The 20,189-nt window shown below is 40.5% G+C and overlaps 1 protein-coding gene across 11 annotated transcripts in view; it reads right to left on the reverse strand.

Annotated features, from left to right (window-relative positions):
* LOC143039374 (uncharacterized) overlaps positions 1-20,189 on the reverse strand; it is a 1,426,499-nt gene that overhangs the window by 105,046 nt on the left and 1,301,264 nt on the right. For 10 of the 11 annotated variants that reach the window (XM_076209287.1, XM_076209284.1, XM_076209291.1 and 7 more), the window contains one exon: positions 14,459-14,674. In XM_076209287.1, the coding sequence (XP_076065402.1) occupies positions 14,459-14,674 (216 nt within the window). Of the gene's footprint in view, positions 1-9,050; positions 9,600-14,458; positions 14,675-20,189 lie in introns of those variants that run through there. The other variant, XM_076209295.1, reaches the window with a different exon arrangement.

Consider the following 20,189-nt stretch of genomic DNA (forward strand, 5'->3'; position numbering starts at 1 on the left):
GTTGGACACTGGAGCCCAGTTTTCTATCATTAATAAGGAATTTGTAGAGGACAAAGTTGGACCTTGTTTAAGTCCTCCTATGGACAAGTTAGTTTCTTCCTTTGGTTTACCTCTAATGAATAAAAGAGGTTTTAACTACACTGCTAACTTAAAACTCCTTTCAGGGATGAATTTGTTTAGTTTGTTCTTTGCCATTGAAGGATTCAACTTGTCCTTACAAATTCCTTCCTTATCTTCTGTACTACTTAGTATGAATAATCACCAATTTTTTGTCTCGCCAAGTTTTCCAAAAGTGAAGGGAGACCAACTGAACGTTTTAGGGATCATTGGTAATGATATTCTTCAAAACTTCTCAAACTTTTCAATTGAAAGTGCCCCCTTGTATGGTAGCCCGTCATGCAAGGTTATCAAACTTGCTGATGGTTACATTCCATATGGGACTGGGGCTCAATATATCCCTCCTAGTGAGAAGCCTTTCTACTTAAAGAGAATGATAAGGGGGATTCCTGAAATGCCCTCTAATGAAATCCAAGACGTTGATAGTTTCAAATGCAAGGAGAGGCCTTTGAGGATAAAACCAGACTCTGACCTTGGAGTGGATTCTTTTAATTGCTTAGAGGAATATCATGGAGATTCACTTGTTTTCTATAATTCTTCTTTCAAGACCAATGGAGTTTCTCTAAAGAAAACTGAGAAAGGCACTTCCCTTTCTCAGTCTTATAAGACTGTTAAATATTTTCCTCCCAAAAGGTTAGGCAAAGAAAAGTTTCTGTCAACTTCTGTTTAGAACCTGTAAGTTCTCAATTTGATCCTTTGCAGGAAGTCTTTATTAATTCTAATGTTGAGTATGGTCTTGACAATTTCTATTCTTTAGAGTCCAATGGTATTAAAGAGGAACAGACCCCGGATATTAATAATTTACACATTGATGAATTTAAACAGTCCATTTCCTTCAAGAATGGACATTACTATGTGAAGATCCCGTGGAAAAAGGATTTGGTGGATCTTGTTCCCTATAACCTTAAGATATCTCTAGCTGTAGCTCAAAGGGTTTATGACAAACTTGAGCAAAAGGGGCTTAGAGAGGATTATGAAGCTGTGTTTGACCAGCAAGAGGCCTTGGGTATTATTGAGCCAGTAACTAAAAGAGTCCCTGGACAAATCTTTATACCCCATAGACATGTGTTGAAGGATGATGATCTTTCCACTTCTAGAATAAGGCCAGTTTTCAATTGTTCTCTCAAAGTAGGAAAAGTTCCTTCCTTAAATGAAGCTGCCTTCCCACTAGTTGACTTGATGAACAACCTTCTCTCTCTCTTGTTGTATTTCAGGACCAATAATCATGTCATTTTGGCTGATGTTATGAAAGCCTTCTTGCAGATCCGTTTGAAGGATGAGGCTGATCGAAACAGGTTCTGTTTCTTCAGGAGGATTAACGACCAGTATATACCCTTCAGTGCATATGGGCCTGGCAGTGAGAAGAGTGTAGAAGAAAGGGAGGCCTTTTGGATAGATTTAAATGAATGCATAGAGGATTTAGGAAGAAATGTCAATGTAATAGTACTGGGAGACCTTAATGCTAGGATAGGAAATGGTCCAATCGATGGAGTGGTTGGGAAATGTGGAGTTCCAGGAAAGAATAGTAGTGGAGAATTGATGGTGGAAATGTGTCTAGAAAGAGAGTTGATGATAGCAAATACAGTGTTTCGGAAGAAAGTCAAGCATAAGTACACAAGGGAGAGGGTGGTGGAGGGAAGGGTGGTAGATTTGAGCGCTAATGGATTATGTAGTGGTAAATAGGATTATGATAGGAAGAGTTAAGGATGTACATGTGCTAAGGGGAGAGGGTGGGGGAATATCACATCATTTTTGGGTGGAAGGTAAGTTGAGAGTGGAGGATAGATGGAGAAAGAGGAAAGGGACAAAAGGTAGGGAGGTTCTTAGAGTGAACTCTTTGAATGAAAAGGAAAAGGAGAAGGAGTACAAAAAGAACCTGAGGGAGGAGTGGGAGGGAGTGAAGGATAGAGTAGAGCTAGGTGTGGTGTGAAGGAGGAATGGGGATGGTTCAAGGAGGGAGTCATAAAGTGTGCAAAGATGGCATCAGGAACAAGAAGGACAGGAGGAAATAGAAGAAAGGGTAGTGAATGGTGGGATGAGGAAATGAAGAAGGTTGAGGAAATGAAGAAGGTTGTAGAAGAGAAGAAGCGAGCTTTCACAGATTGGTTACAAAATAGGACGAGGGAGTCATATGAGAGGTACAAAGAAAAGAAAAGAGAAGTAAAGCACAAGGTAAAGGAGGCAAAGAGGAGAGCAGATGTGAAATGGGGTAAGAGTATGACAGAATATTATGAAAGTAATAAAAAGATGTTTTGGAAAGAAATTAAGAGAGGAAGAGGAGGCAACTCAAGTAGAGAAGAAAAGGTAAAAGGTGCAGATGGAGAGGTGATAATGTAAGAGAAGGCAGCAAGGTGAAGATGGGCAGAGTATTTTAGGGAGTTGCTAAATGTGAAGGAGGATAGGGAGGGAAAGATAGCTGCAGTGGGAAATGTGAAGAAAATGACCGTGATGAGTGAGGAAAATGGAGGAGAAATAAGGAAGGATGAGGTGAAGGCAGTTGTTAAGATGATGAAAGCAGGTAAGGCACCTGGTCTGGATGGATGCCATGAAGAATGTCTGAAAAAGGGAGGTACAGTGATGGTGGACTGGCTGGTGAGGTTATTTAATGTTTGCTGGAGAGAGGGTAGAGTGCCGGAGGACTGGAGGAGTGCCTGTATAGTTCCTCTTTACAAGGGAAAAGGGGGCAAGTGTGAATGTGGTAGTTTCAGAGGGATTAGCTTGTTGAGTGTAGTTGGGAAGGCTTATGGGAGGATCTCGATTGAGAGGATTAGGAGAGGAACAGAAGGAGAAATTGGGGAGGAACAGTGTGGATTTAGGACAGGTAGAGGTTGTGTAGATCAGATCTTTGTGGTAAGACAAATATGTGAGAAAGCTATAGGAAAGGGGAAGGATGTTTTTTGGGCTTTTCTGGATCTGGAAAAGGCTAATGATAGGGTAGACAGAAAGGCACTGTGGGAGGTTATGCAGATATACGGGATAGGAGGAAAGCTTTTGGGAGCTGTCAAGAGTTTTTATGAGAGTAGTAGAGCTTGTGTCAGGATTGGAAATGGAGAGAGTGAGTGGTTCGAGGTAAAGGATGCATTATGTCGCCCTGGCTGTTCAACTTATACATGGATGGGGTGGTGCAAGAGGTAAATGCAAGGGTGGTGGGTCAGGGATTGGAGATGGTTAAAGAAAATGGAGAAAAGTGGGAGGTGAGCCAGCTGTTGTTTGCGGACGACACTGCGCTTGTAGCAGGATCGGAGGAGGGATTGAGGAAGTTGGTGACAGAGTTTGGGAGAGTATGTGATAGAAGAAATCTAAAGATAAATGTGGGTAAAAGTAAGGTGATGAGATGTACAAGGGGTGAAAGTGGCTAGACTGGAAGTGAGCATTGGGGGAGAGCGACTGGAGGAAGTGGATAGTTTTAGATACTTGGGTGCAAATGTGGCAGGAAAAGGTGGAGTGAAGGTGGAGGTAGAATGTAGATTGAGAGAAGCGAGTAAATGCCTTGGTGGATTAAAGAGTGTAATGAGGAATAGACATTTGGGAATGGATGCTAAGAGGAGATTGTATGAAGGAGTGATTGTGCCAACAGCACTGTATGGGGCAAAAACATGGAACATAAGAGAAGAAGAGAGGAGTAGTTTGAATATGTTTGAGATGAGGTGTCTGAGAAGTATGATGGGGGTTACTAGGCTAGATAGAGTAAAAAATGTGGAGATGAGGAGAACAGGGGTGGAAAAGGAGCTGGGAGATAGGGTTGATGAAAGAATATTAGGATGGTTTGGACACATGGAAAGAATGAGTGAAGAAAGACTAGTAAAAGACGTATGGAAGGCAGATGTGGGGGGAGTGAACATGAGGGGACGTCCTAGGATGAGGTGGATGGATGGGGTGAAGGGGGCTTTGGGGAAGAGGGGAATGTCTGTTGAGGAAGGATGGGAGAGGACAGAAGACAGGGGTGAATGGAGAATGGTTGTATATGGATGACGTTGTGATTGCATGAGGTGGAATGGGCGGGGGGATGGGGGGTGAGGTAGTATGTGTGAGCAAAATTTGACGCAGCTCGAAGGGATTTCTCCCCGTCTTCTCCTTTTATGCAATGGGGGGACGGAGAGGGGGGGGGGGTCGCCGATTTAATGAAGCGGCCTTGCTGTGGATGTGCTGTGTCTTGCGACACTGTTTCTGACCCAGGGCAGTGGACAAAGTGCAGGGATGACCCGTCATCCAGGAGGTGCTAAGATAAGAGGGAGGGTGGAGGGGTGTGGAGTGTATTCAGGGATGGAATGGGTGGAAATTATTTTATGCCTTTTCCTTTTTGGCTACCTCCCTTTGTATATGTATGTAGGTATATACCCTTCAGGTATACTATCATTTTTGGCTTCATTTGCTCCCCTTTCATTCTAAATTTCATTATCCAACACCATCTTTCTTTGCAGCCTGACTCTCTAACTGCCTCCTTAATCAAAGATAAATTTTATGTAGACAATTTGGTCTACACTACCAATGAGCTTTGTTCTCTCCCTGCAATGATCGAGAAGATTAACGAGATCATGCTCAATGGAGGTTTACCTCTCAGGGAGTGGACATGCAATTCAACTTCTGTTCTTTCTGTTCTTGATCAAGAAGTAGTTTGCAATAAAGAGGAGGTTAAAGTCTTGGGTTATATTTATAATAAGGATCATGATACTTTGAGAATCTAGGATGTTTCCCTTGACAAGAATGCCTCGACCAAAAGACAAGTTTTGTCTTCCTCGTCTTCTATATTTGATCCTTTAGTGTTTTTCTCTCCTGTGCTCTTGCATGGAAAAAATCCTTATTAGAGAGATGTGCCAAAAGATGGTGGATTGGGATGGGAAATTGGATAGAGAGTTACTTGTTAGATGGAACAAGTTATGTGAAAATTTTAGGGAGGTTAATAACCTATCCTTTAAAAGGAAAACCTTTTCTACAGAATTTCCCATTAAATTTTTTGTATTTGCTGATGCTTCCAAGGAAGCCTATGGATGTGCCATATATGTAGGGCAAGAAGGAAGAGAATTAAAGGAGTCTAATACCTCTCTTCTATTTGCCAAGGTCAAGGTGGCTCCTATTAAACAGAGAACTTTACCATCTTTGGAGCTTATGGCAACTTTTCTATCTTTGAAATGCCTCAACACTATTTTTGAGGAAGGACTGGTGTCTGCCCCACTGGTTGAATCAGTGGTTCTTTTTGTTGATAGTCAAGTTGCCCTTTCTTGGATCCTGACCAACAAGGCTCCTAAAAAATATATATTTGTCAATAATAGATTGAAGGAAATTTCCAATCTTTTGGAAATTTTCAAGGCCAAGTTCACACCCATTTCCTTTACTTATGTTCCTTCTGAACATAATATGGCTGATTTCCTAACTAAACCTTGTAGTGCTAAGGTGTTCAAGGAAAAATATAATTGGTGGGTTTATGGACCTGAATGGTTGTTGTTGCCTCCTCATACTTGGCCAAAGGGTCACTTGGGATGTATTCCCTCCTGTTTCAAGGGAGACATTGTCAATGCTGCTGTTGTACAAGTTGACACTCCTCCTCTAATAGATACCTCTAAGTTTTCTTCCTATAGCAAACTTCTTCATCACACTTCTTTGATTTTTAAGGCTGTCTTTCTGTTCAAGAAGTCTAATGCTGACCCTGTTAAGGCAGCATCTAATCATTTGACGAGTATTATGCAAAGGGATTCCTTTCCTGCTGAATTGGCTTATTTGCAGAATTCCAACACTACCTCCTTTAGTAAGTCAAATGAACTTTTTCTTGGACAAGAATGGTTTAAGTCCAAGGGCAGAATTGACAAGAACATTAACCTCAGATATGAGGCTGTCAATCCCCTTCTTTTGTCCAAATCTCATCATTTAACTAAGATCCTAATTTTCTTTGCTCATTGTCAAGTTATGCACATGGGACTACAAGCCACACTTAATTTCCTTCGTATGCACGGATTCTGGATGCTTAAGGCCAGACAAGCTGTTTTAACCTCTTCACTCCGGGGCACATCCTATGTCTGGCAGCATTAGCTGCCCGACGTGCAATGTTGCGTCATAATAACCGCATTATAAAAAATAAAGTCAGTGCTCAATCGTTCGTTCTCCTTCACCCGAGTATTTTGATAACCATAGAAAATTGATGAAGCCAGTTTAGAGAGAATGGAAATTACGTAGGTACGACTACAATATAATCAAGATGGCGACGTCGGCATCATCAAGTACCCACTTGCTCCTCATGCCGCCTACGTAGGCGTCACCGTATGGAAGTGGTTAAGCATTTTGAAGGATTGTATAGTTTGTAGGAAATACAATTCCCGTGCAGTTAATTATCCTTCTCCTTCCTCTTTACCTGCCTCTAGGGTGAATCTAAGTGTGCCCTTTGCCCATACTGGTGTAGACTACACAGGGCATTTATGGGTTAGAGACAGGAATGGAGAGAAGGTTAAAATATACATTCTTATTTTCACATGTTTCAATACTAGAGCAGTTCATTTAGAAGTTGTGGATACTATGTCCACTCCCGAGTTCATTTTGGCTTTCGTTAGGTTTGCTAACAGGTATGGAATTCCTTCTGCTGTTTATTCTGACAACGCTAAATCTTTTGTACAAGCGGGAAATGTTATTGAACAACTTTTGTCTTCTTCTGAATTTGAAGAGAAATTTAAAACTTCCCCTGTTCAGCATAGAACCATTCCTGTTTATGCTGCTTGGTATGGTGCCACTTGGGAAAGGTTAATACAGACAGTGAAACAATGTTTGTATAAGGTATTGGGTAGGTCTGTTCCTTCCCTGGCAGAGATTACCACTCTTTTGTCCGATGTTCAAAAATTTTTGAACAATAGATATCGTTCTTGTGAAAATGAGGTAGATGTTATTACCCCAAATCATTTCCTTATTGGAAAGACCATTCCTTCCTTGATGTTTGGAGACTTGGAACAAGTCCCTGAATGGGAATCAGGAGAAGACTACCCTTCTCTTCTCAACATGGTTATGGACTGTAGGGATTATTTTTATGAAGAGTTCAAGAAACGATGGTTGACAGAGTACTTGGTCAGCTTAAGGGAAAGGGATAGAGCTGCATATCACAGTTCTAGAAGCTGGGAAAAGGGTGATATTGCCTTTTTGAAACTCCCCTTCAAGACCAGACCCTTCTGGCCCTTAGTTCGTATTGTGGAAACTTTTCCTGACCAAGACAAGGTGATACACACAGTCTCTGTCGTTAACCTCTTCAGTACGGGCCTTAAATCTCACGGGCAGCAGCCGCTGCCAGCCGTACGACGTGTTGTAATAATACTCGCATCATAAAATATAGTCACCGCTTATATTGATCGTTCTCTCTTTCACCCGTGAATTTTGATAACCATAGAAAATGTGATTGAAGAGTTTCGAGAGTATGCCATTACGCAGGGGCAACTACAATAAATATACACAATCATTATACACAATCATGCACGCAAACAACACAACATACACTCTATAAAGGATTTGTGGGAAAACCCAGTTTCGGCTGTGGCCTTCCTTGGGGAGACGGGACTGCTCGGACAGACAGTCTAGGGAACGACAACAACAACAACAACAACAATAAATATAATCAAGATGCCGATATGGCAGCCTCGTGTATCCACTTGCTCCTCATGCCACCTACGTATGCGGCACCGTATGGAAGGGGTTAAGCCTGATGAAAAACTATTAAAGTCAGCATTAAACTTTTAATCCCTCTAGAGCTCCATGCTGAGTTGAATTCCAGTCTTGAGGATGAATCCCCTGGGGATCCTAATGTTCAGGCTAGAGAGTCTGAACCCTTTGAAGAGGTCTCACACTCAGAGGAGGTTAACTCTTTACAAGACGATTGTGTCTCTCTGGAACCTACCTCTGTGAGGCCAACTCGTAAGACTGCACTGGCCTCTAGATACCTAGTAAGGTCTCTGGCAAACAAAAACTTGTTATAAATTTTGTTTGAAAGTGTTATATTTCTTAAACACTTTCTTTTTGTTGTCGGGGAGGCTGTGGTAATTGTTGTTACGGGAATTGCATTGTTTACCTTGAGCTACGGCAATTTCCCGAAAGTTTGTTTAATTTCAAATCGGGAACCTTTCCTGTAACTTCGTACCATACTATCGTAATTTTAATTAATATATTATTAAACTCCCCTACCTCTTTATTATTTTTTAAGCCTATGTTTTAATTTTGATTAACAAATCGGGAACTTTGAGAACTTACTTAAAGTATTAGTTGTCCCGTGGCTTCAAAGCTGTTTTACGAGCTCATAAGAATTCCAGCCGAACGAGACTATGTTTAGTCAACTAAATGTCAGACAAGCCTGAACTCTGGTACCAGACGGACAAATAAACCTCAGGATGGGAATTCTACTGTTAGATCGAATCCTCAAGAATAAACTTTCAGTTCCGACGATTGTTAGAGAACTCAACCAGGTAAGTTTTCTAACATTCTCAGTTTGAACTAACTTAATTATAAAAATATATATATATACAGTCGAACCTCGAAAGCCCGGATTAATTGGGGGAAGGGTGGTCCAGTCATGCCAAAAGTTCGGTCATCGAAAATATCGCCTTAACACTCGTAGATTTTCGTAGCAGTATACGTATAGGTAATGTATGATATGGCATAGAAACATAAGAATAATACTCTAACACTGTAATAATAACAATACTGTAATAATAATGCTATAATACTAATAATTCTGTAATAATAACTGTAATACAGGCATGTAAATGTACTGTTTATACAGTGTACTATACTGCATTTTTTATTACGTACAATGTAGATATCGGAAGGTATGCACGCGAGACAGTGGTGGCGGCCAGGGTTGCCGTGTTTTCTACACCGTCGTGTAGAATGGGAGCGTTGCCATACCGAGGCATACATTTTTCTCGGGCGTGTGCCGACTTTCATAGCAAGATATACTCGTCAAACTTTGACAAAATGTTGGTTCTAGTTTTTTTATTCTTGAATGTATATAAGGCCCCCATGCCCTAACATATTCAGTAAGATATAAAAAAAAAAAAAATTATATTATTATCGCTAAAAGAAAGCTGAAACTTTAGCGTAGAATTTTTTCTACACAGTAAAAACATATCTTTTGAGGTATAATATTTTATAAGTAACACAATTACCAATAAAAGTCATATTTTGATGTGCCATTTATTATTTGATAACTAGTTCTATGATTTTTAAACAAAAGTTTGAGTTTTTGAATGTTTTTAACAGCCTGCTGATATGTAGAAAAAATTTCCTCTTGTCCTTGTGCAGCTGCCACATGCCGCTATTTTACTACGTTTTGGTACAAAATTCTACAAAACGGCAGCCCTGGTGGCAGCTTGACTGGGCCGGGTTTGAGTACACGTGTACGGCCGTCGTTGCCACCTACCAGACAAATAGGGAACTGTGCTTGAAAAGTCCGCCCTTTGTTCATTTCGACCGGTCATACGAGGGTCCAAGCATTCGGGGTCCAGGCTTTCGAGGTTCAACTGTATATATATACCATGGAACATAAGAGAGGAAGAGAGAAGGAGTTTGAATGTGTTTGAGATGAGGTGTCTGAGAAGTATGATGGGGGTTACTAGGCTAGATAGAGTGAGAAATGAGGAGGTGAGGATAAGAACAGGGGTGGAAAGGGAGTTGGGAGATAGGGTTGATGAAAGAGTATTAGGATGGTTCGGACACATGGAAAGAATGAGTGAAGAAAGACTAGTAAAAGACGTATGGAAGGCAGATGTGGAGGGAGTGAGCATGAAGGGACGTCCTAGGATGAGGTGGATGGATGGGGTGAGGGGGGCTTTGGGGAAGAGGGGAATGTCTGTTGAGGAAGCACGGGAGAGGACAGAAGACAGGGGTGAATGGAGAATGGTTGTATTTACATAGTTGTATTTTGCGGGAAGGGGAGCTATGCTCGTCATGGATGATGTTGTGATTGCATGAGGTGGAATGGGCGGGGGGATGGGGGGTGAGGTAGTATGTGTGAGCAAAATTTGACACAGCCCGAAGGGATTTCTCACAGTCTTCTCCTTTTATGCATGGGGGGACAGAGAGGGGGGGGGGGGGTCGCCGATTTAAGGAAGCAGCCTTGCTGTGGATGTGCTGTGTCTTGCGACACTGCTTCTGACCCAAAGCAGTGGACAAGGTGCAGGGATGACCCATCATCCAGGAGGTGCTAAGATAAGAGGGAGGGTGGAGGGGTGTGGAATGCATTCAGAGATGGAATGGGTGGGAGTGATTTTGTGCCTTTTCCTTTTTGGCTACCTCCCTTGTAAGGGAGAAAAGGCCTTGGTATATATGTATGTGTATGTGTATATATATATATATATATATATATATATATATATATATATATATATATATATATATATATATATATGTATATATATATGTATGTATGTATATATATATATACATATATATATATAAATATATATATATATTTTTTTTTTCAACCACAAATCACTTTTAATTCCATGCCTTCACAGTCAAGACTGAGAGTAGCTCAAAGGTGGCATACGTTGGAAATTGAAACGTGGTCGAGCCGAGGACTCGAACTAAGCTCGCCCATGACAAAGCGGTAGTGACTTACCCCAATACGCATATTGGGCTAAGTCTGGGGTATTGGCTACATGTTATTGTGGCAAAGTAGCATGCAGTTGATATTTTGGGTTCTATATGGGGCACCCCTACGGACCAGAGCCACACATCAATTTGTCTGTGATAGAGGAAAACTCTGTTCCTAGAGAAATGATGACACTTTTATACCATGACTGTCCCTCCAATATGCTGTCCCCCAACCTCTTGTTACTGTCCTGTACAATTTCTCTGAATATTAATTTCCTTTTTCGCCTACCTACCCTGTGGCAGGGGCAAAGGAATACTGACACCAAGTATTTCCACTTGGATCGTAAGAGGCGAGAAAATAGGGACAGAGATTGGGACCAAGCATCCTTCCCACTGTAGCCCCACAGGGGACATTCCTAAAAAAAGTAAAGGCATAAGAGGGTCTGGGAGTTTTCCAACCAGCACCCTAAGGTTTGGGTCTTTTAATGTGTGTGGATGTGGTACAGATGAGAGTAAAAGGGAAGAGATAGGTAGTATGTTTGTGAGAAGAAAGATGGATGAGTTAGTTTTGAGTGAAACTAAGTTGAGAGGGAAGGGCGAGTGTAAGTTTGGGAGTGTAAGTTGGAGGTTATCAGGAGTGAAAAGAGGGCGAGGGAGAGAAGGGGTGGCTATACTAGTAAGTGACGAGATAGGTAAACGTGTAGTGGAGTGGAAGGAAGTTTCCTCAAGGATAATGTGGATGAAGGTGAAACTGGGAAAGAAGATGTGGTTTTTGTAAGTGCATATGGGCCTGGTAGTGAGAAGAGTGTAGAAGAAAGGGAGGCCTTTGGGATAGATTTATATGAGTGCATAGAGGGATTAGGGAGAAATGTCAATGTAGTAGTACTGGGAGACCTTAATGCCAGGGTAGTAAATGAACCAACTGACGGAGTGAGTGATTGGAAAATGTGGAGTTCCAGGAAAGAATTGTAGTGGAGAGTTGATGGTGGAGATGTGTCTAGAGAGTTGATGATAGCAAATACAGTGTTTCGGAAGAAAGTCAAGCATAAGTACACATGGGAGAGGGTGGTGGATGGAAGGGTGGTAGATAGAGCGTTAATGGACTATGTAGTGGTAGGAGTATAATAGGAAGAGTTAAGGATGTACATGTACTAAGGGGAGAGAGTGGGGGAATATCAGATCATTTTTTGGTGGAAGGTAAGTTGAGAGTGGAGAATAGATGGAGAAAGAGGAAAAGTACAAAAGGTAGGGAGGTGCTTAGAGTGAACTCTCTAAATGATAAGGAAAAGGAGAAGGAGTACGAAAAGAACCTGAGGGAGGAGTGGGAGGGAGTGAAGGATAGAGTAGAGGTAGGTGTGGAGGAGGAATGGGGATGGTTCAAGGAGGGAGTCACAAAGTGTGCAAAGATGGTGTGTGGAACAAGAAGGACAGGAGGAAATAGAAGGAAGGGTAGTGAATGGTGGGATGAGGAAACAAAGAAGGTTGTAGAAGAGAAGAAGCAAGCTTTCACAGATTGGTTACGAAATAGGACGAGGGAGTCATATGAGAGGTACAAAGAAAAGAAAAGAGAAGTAAAGCAAAAGGTAAAGGAGGCAAAGAGGAAAGCAGATGTAAAATGGGGTAAAGGTATGACAGAAAACTTTGAAAGTAATAAAAAGATGTTTTGGAAAGAAATTAGGAGAGGAAGAGGAGGCGAATCAAGTAGAGAAGAAAAGGTAAAAGGTGCAGATGGAGAGATGATAATGGAAGAGAAGGCAGTAAGGGGAAGATGGGCAGAATATTTTAGGGAGTTGCTAAATGTGAAGGATAGGGAGGGAAAGATAGTTCCAGTGGGAAGTGCTAAGAAAATTACCGTGATGAGTGAAGATAATGGAGGAGAAATAAGGAAGGATGAAGTGAAGGCAGTTGTTAAGATGATGAAAGCAGGTAAGGCACCTGGTCTGGATGGATGCCATGCAGAATGTCTAAAAAAAAGGAGGTACAGTGATGCTGGACTGGATGGTGAGTTTATTTAATGTTTGCTGGAGAGAGGGTAGAGTGCCAGAGAACTGGAGGAGTGCCTGTATAGTTCCTCTTTACAAGGGAAAAGGGGACAAGTGTGAGTGTAGTAGTTTCAGAGGGATTAGATTATGGGAGGATTTTGATTGAGAGGATTAGGAGAGGAACAGAGGGAGTAATTGGTGTGGAACAGTGTGGATTTAGGATGGGTAGAGGTTGTGTAGATCAGATTTTTGTGGTAAGATATATGAGACAGCTATAGGAAATAGAAAGGATTTTTTTGGCCTTTTATGGATCTGGAAAAGGCTTATGACACGGTAGACAGGAAGGCACTGTGGGAGATTTTGCGGATATATGGGATAGGAGGAAAGCTTCTGGGAGCTGTCGAGAGTTTTTACGATAGTAGAGCATGTGTCAGGATTAGAAATGGAGAGAGTGAGTGGTTCGAGGCAAAGGTGGGACTTCATCAAGGATGCATTATGTCTCCCTGGCTGTTCAACTTACACATGGATGGGGTGTGGAAAACTTCTTCCATGAAAGAAAAATGAGTGGTGATATGAGACAAACACTCTAATTGGGATAAAGTGATTAGTGGAGTTCCAAAAGGAACAGTTCTGGCTCCAATAATGTTTGCTACATATATATATTAATGATATGGATAAAGGAATCGAGTTATATGAGCTTTGCGGACGATGCAAAATTGTTGAAAAAAGTGAACACTGTAGAAGATAGTGAATCACTACAGAGTGATCTCAATAAAGTATGGGAATGGAGTAGGAAGTAGGAGATGGATTCAATATTAAGAAGTGTAGTATAATGGAATTTGGAAAAAGCAAAAAAAAAAAAAAAAGAATAGTGGGAGAGGAAGAAATTAAGAAAGTAGAAAATGAGAAGGACCTGGGAGTCATTATTATGAATAATATGTCCCCTGAGAAACATATAAACAAAATTTTTGGAGAAACTTATAATTTAATAAGAACAATCAAAGTGGCATTTACATACCTGGACGAAGAAATAGTGAAGAAAGTACTGGTCACTTTGATAAGACCAGGATTGGAGTATACAGCAATGACACGGTCACCAAGTACAAAAAAAAAAAAAAAAAAATGTATAACAAAAATTGAAAGAACTATCATATGAAGAGACTAACAAAACTTGAACTTCAGACATTGGAGCAAAGAAGAGAGAGAGGAGACTTGATAACTATTTATAGAATCATGAAAGGCATAGAAACTACTGACAGAGAGGATCTAATAAAATGGGATAGTAAAGATACAAGAGGACACGGAAAGAAAATCAAGAAAGACAGTTATAGAAGAAACATAAATAAGAACAGCTTTCCCCACAGGGTAATAGATGTTTGGAACAAGTTAGGTGAGAATGTAGCGTGTTCAAAAATGATACACGAATTTAAAAACAGTCTAGATAAAACGAGATATGAAGATGGGACCCCACGACCATAGCTCCCCTTCCCATAAAATACAACTAGGTAAATACACACATCACAAAACAAATGTTAACTTAAAGAGTACCATCATAATAATTGACCTGGTAACAGATACTTAATGCCCTAGATGCAACCACCACAAAGTACTTGGAAAATTATAGGTTTGATCTGAGGATAAATTTATGTAAGTCTGATGAATTGAAATCAATGAAGTTAAAACTAATGTCTTATTTCTTAAACCAATATGAAAATTAAATATATGAAAATAGTTATGAAAATGACAAGGAACTAAGAAGGCATGAATTTACTGCATAGGGACCTTTCCACTGCTACAATTACCTCCTTTATGAACTCTTCACTTTGGTCAGAGATGAAACGTTTTGGTGGTCCTTGTTGAAAGATGCACTGCCTCACAGCTTCTGATATATCTGCCACCAAAGTGTCTCGTACTGGTATGGCTATAGAGTACTTTGTAAACATATCAATCATCACAGCAACAAAAGCATGACCTCTATCTGTTGCTGTAAACTGACCAATGATGTCAATGCTAACAACCTGAAAAAGTATTTCTTACATTATTAAAAAAAGTAATCTCACAGTGCTTAAGTATAAGAAAAATATGTAATAGTAAGTCATTTTATTTGGCAGAAGATGGGGACATGAGAAACATGCTAGAATGACCTCCCAAACACTCAAAAACCACACATGAAAATGGGCAAAAGTGGTCATCAATGATTTCCTTTTAGGAAAATAATTACAAGAGTGAAAGAAAAGGATCTGGGAGTGTTGGTGTGTTGGTCAAACACCTTGTCACCTGAAAATAACACAAAAATATTTCTGGAGTGACATAAATTATTGACAACCATGAGGGTGACATTGCACTTCATGGATTTTTTTTTTTTTTTTTTTTTAACTGATGTACCCTAGATTGAAATATCCAGCAATTATGTGGTTCCCACAAAAAAATAAAGAAATAAATAAAAAAATAAGGATACAGCAGTTTTTCTAGCATGTTCTAAATCAGATATTCAGACCCTGATAATAATTTTTGGAAAACAAGGTGATACAGTACAGGTGGGTGAAAAACAAGTAGATTGTTTGTGTAAACTCTGTACAACCAAGTGAGAGTGAAAGTGAGAGTCGCCTCTCTCTCCCTCCTTCCCCCCACCCACGAACCAGCCATCTCTCACTCAAGCCTATCTTCAGTTGGCAAGCTCGTGGTGTCCCGCCATTGTATCTTGCAGTGTCTAGTTTGCTTTTAAACTCGTGAATGGTTTTTGCGCATACTATTTCATTATCCAGTTTGTTCCAAGTGTCCACTACTCTATGTGGAAAACTGTTTTTCTTCAGTTCTCTTCTGTATGTTTTTTTATTTTCTTTCCATGTCCTCTTGTGTTTCTCTTGTCCCAGTTTAGTAAGTCCTCTCTATCAAGTATCTCGGTGCCTTTCATGATTCTGTAGATGGTCAGTAGGTCACCTCTCTCTCTTGTTTGCTCCAGCAGGTGCCATTTTTGTTGCTGCTCTCTGGATTCTTTCTATTTTCTTTATATTCTTTTTGGTACTGGGTGACCACAATGTCGCCGCATACTCTAGTCTAGGCCTTATCTATGTAACCAATATTTTCTTTATCATGTCTTCGTCCAAGTATGCAAATGCCACTTTTATTGATCTTAGCAAGTTGTAAGTCTCCCCGACAATTTTGTTAATCTGTTTCTCATAGGACAAGTCGTTTGTGATAATTACCCCCAAATCTTTTTCGAATCCTACCTTCTTTACCTCCTTGGTTCCAATTGTATATTTTCCTGATATTCTAATTTTGCTTTTTCCAAACTCCATTATGCTACACTTCTTATTATTAAAGTCCACTTCCCATTTCTGACTCCAGTTCCATACCTTATTCAGGTCTTCCTGCAGTGCTTCACAGTCCTTATCAGTTTCTATTTTCCATAACAGTTTGGCGTCGTCTGCAAAGAAGCGCATATAACATTTCACATCCTTGTCCATGTCATTCACATAAATAGCAAACATTATTGGTGCCAAAACAGATCATTGCGGTACTCCACTGATCACATCTTTCCAATCTGAATATTTTTCTCTGAGCACTACTCTCATCTTTCTACCAATCAGGAAGTCCTCCATCCATTTTAGTAGGTTCCCTTGTATCCCTCCTATGTATTCCAGGTTTTTTTAGTAATTTTCTGTGTGGTACTTTGTTAAAAACTTTTTGCAAGTCTAGGAAGGCACAATCAGCCCATCCATTTCTTTCTTGCACTATGTCTATTAGTCTTGAGTAGAAGCATATTAAGTTTGTGGTGCATGATCTTCCTTGTCTGAACCCAAATTGTCTTGGGTTTATTATATTATTGTCTTCCAGATGTTTTACCCATCTATTCTTGATGATATTCTCACAAATTTTGGCTATAGTGCTTGTCAGTGATACTGGCCTATAGTTGGTGGGTTCTTCCTTGTTTCCTCCTTTATATATTGGTACAATGTTAGCATTTTTCCAGTCTTTAGGTATCTTTCCTTGTTGTTGTTGTTGTTGTCGTTCCCTAGACTGTCTGTCCGAGCAGTCCCGTCTCCCCAAGGAAGGCCACAGTCGAAACTGGGTTTTCCCACAAATCCTTTATAGAGTGTATGTTGTGTTGTTTGCGTGCATGATTGTGTATAATGCAGTCTTCCATTATGTGTTGTATGGTATGGGGTGAAGTGTTACATCCTGGGCAGCTGTTCACAACACGGTCGTCCAGCCTCTTCTGGTAGCTTAGAAGTGCTGGGTGGTGACCGCATCGCAGTCTGGCCAAGTGGACTCTGTCCTTTCGTGGGAGAGAGGATTCAGAAGGGTGGATATCAGGGGGTCTGGCATGCAGCAGTGTGTTGTCTTTCAGTGTGTTAATGGAGCGGTGAGTGATATGATTATGAATATGTTTCCGGAGGCTGGTATTTGGTGGTTGTGGAGGAAGAGAAGAGAGTATCTGTGCGTAATAAAGGTCTTTGGGTGTAGTTTTAATGTTTCTTGGTGTGTGTGGGTGTTCTGCTATGTAGTGTAGCGGGTGTGATGTGTTTGTGGTGGCTGCAGCAAGTGTTTGTGTGCCTCTCATGTCAAGGTGGTCCTTGACTTTGAGGACTTTTGTTTCATGGTGTAAATGGTCTGTAGGTGTTGTATTTGTGCAGCCTGTAATTGTTTTTAGGGCATTGTTTTGTATGATTTGAAGGGTGTTGTGGTGTGTCTCACTGAGATTAGGAGCCCATGCAGGACTCGCATAATTCATCACTATTTATTATATTGTGTATTTTGTCTGTTAGTTCTTCTTTGGATTCCTTTAGAATCCAATTTGCAATTCAATCCAGGCCATGTGATTTTCTGACATCAAGGTTTGATAGGTGTTCCATTATTTCTTTTTGTGTTGTAAACTCACTCATGGGGGTTGACACGATTTGCTACCTGTACTCTTATTCTTGTGGATTGCACCATGGCTACTCCAATTAAAATTGGCAGTGGTAAAAAGAAGCTCCTGACCCATTCCATCATCAAGAAAAAGGACCAAGGCATGGTTAACACTGCAATAGGAAGAGAAATGGGTTTGTCCGAGTCTACAGTGCGTACCATGTGGAAAAACCAGGAAGCCATCAAGAAAATTGTGAAGACTTGTGCCTCACCACTGGATGGTCATAGCCATAATAATAATCCTGCTGTCATCTTGATGGAGAGATATTTAGCCACCTCTTGTCAGTGCAAGGCCAAGGAGGGAGTAGAGCTTACTAACAGATACACACACACACACTGGCAGTCAAACGAATCAGATGTGCCTGAGAACGCTCCGCGAGCTAACACTAAATATACCGATTCAACGAAAAATTGGTGCAATACCTAGTTGTAAACAAACGGAAGGGGGGTGATAGCAAGTGACAGAACCACGATGCTTCAAAGTGATCAAGTTTAGTAACAATAAAGAAAAAAAAGGGAAATGCATAAAAATGATGATAAACCAACATACGCTAAGACAACCAAAAGAAGACTAGATATGAGTAAGTATGAAAGCCTTTGGGAGCGTTTAGAAAAAATTGCAATAATGATAGTCCTACATATGAAGATGAATTATTCAGTGGAATCAGAACAGAAAGAGGTATGGACCTCAAAAACATACTAATAAATCAAGAAATATTTGAAATGGAAAGGGAAATTGTTGAATGGAAAAGGGAACATAACCAATTATACAAAGAAGTGAGTGAATTGAGAAAGGAAAATGCACTATTAATTAGGGAAATGGAAGAAATTATAAAGAAACTAGCTATAGTTTTTCTAATGGACTTACTTTTTTGGGTGTGAAACCTTCAAAATTATTCATTTTCGGAAGAAAGTCAAGCATAAGTACACATGGGAGAGGGTGATGGAGGGAAGGGTGGTAGATAGAGCTTTAATGGACTATGTAGTGGTAAATAGGATTATGATAGGAAGAGTTAAGGATGTACATGTGCTAAGGGGAGAGGGTGGGGGAATGTCAGATCATTTTCTGGTGGAAGGTAAGTTGAGAGTGGAGGACAGATGGAGAAAGAGGAAAGGGACAAAAGGTAGGGAGGTGCTTAGAGTGAACTCTTTAAATGAAAAGGAAAAGGAGAAGGAGTACAAGAAGAAGCTGAAGGAGGAGTGGGAGGGAGTGAAGGATAGAGTAGAGGTAGGTGTGGAGGAGGAATGGGGATGGTTCAAGGAGGGAGTCACAAAGTGTGCAGAGATGGTGTGTGGAACAAGAAGGACAGGAGGAAATAGAAGGAAGGGTAGTGAATGGTGGGATGAGGAAATGAAGAAGGTTGTAGAAGAGAAGAAGCGAGCTTACACAGATTGGTTACAAAATAGGATGAGGGAGTCATATGAGACGTACAAAGAAAAGAAAAGAGAAGTAAAGAAAAAGGTAAAGGAGGCAAAGAGGAGAGCAGATGTGAAATGGGGTAAGAGTGTGACAGAAAATTATGAAAGTAATAAAAAGATGTTTTGGAAAGAAATTAGGAGAGGAACAGGAGGCGAATCAAGTAGAGAAGAAAAGGTAAAGGTGCAGATGGAGAGATGATAATGGAGGAAAAGGCAGTAAGGGGAAGATGGGCAGAATATTTTTGGGAGTTGCTAAATGTGAAGGAGGATAGGGAGGGAAAGATAGCTGCAGTGGGAAATGCTAAGAAAATGAGAGTGATGAGTGAGGAAAATGGAGGAGAAATAAGGAAGGATGAACTGACGCAACATCACACGTCTGGCAGCATTAGCTGCCCAACGTGCGATGTGTTCCGGAGTGAAGAGGTTAAGGGGAGGCTCCAGCTAATAATGGCTATTTTCGATCGTGGGTACGAAATTTAGTTAAGCATCACAAATGCTTGTTCAGTTATCAAGGTCTGCCAGACATACGATTTGAAGTGAAAACCTAAATGGCAAATACCATAAAAATGCACTTTTGTGGCGGGAGGTAGGGGATGGCAGGCTGCATCAAATATGGCAACAACCACATTTGTCAACATGTTTGCCATTTTATTGCTTTTATTGTCTTTTTCATACCCTCACTGACTAGTGCTATGCAGTACGATCTTTTTCCTGTCTAAAGCAGCATTTCATGGCTATCATAAGTCCATATTTGATTGGAAAAAGTTGTTTACAAAAACTTTGATATTGTGCTGTCTACGTTTGTTTACATTTATCGTCGAGTTGACGTGTGTAATTTACGTTTTATTTCCATTTTATTGTGTTACCATTAAAGTTGTGGGTCTTAATAAAGTGAAAAAGCATATGAAACGTATGCGTTGTATAAGGAAAGAAAACCGAGAGAGATTGTTACAAGCGCGTGTAGCCATGCCCACCACATCAGCTGATGTTATGATTTTGTCACCCAAAGCATCAGGTTCTGTTCCATCAACTTCTGTTCCATCAACTTCTACACCTTTCAAGAGGCCAGGAAAAGCACAAATACGTAAAGAAACACTCGCCAATAAATGTGATGAAAAAAAAGAAGAGGAGGAGGAGAGAAAGAGGAAGAGAGGATGAAACTAAACATTTGCTCTCTACTGCACGTCTGAAAGAAATAGTTCT

The sequence above is a fragment of the Oratosquilla oratoria genome, chromosome 26 (genome assembly GCF_046742065.1).
Source record: "Oratosquilla oratoria isolate Oo_2021 chromosome 26, ASM4674206v1, whole genome shotgun sequence".
NCBI lineage: Eukaryota > Metazoa > Arthropoda > Malacostraca > Stomatopoda > Squillidae > Oratosquilla > Oratosquilla oratoria.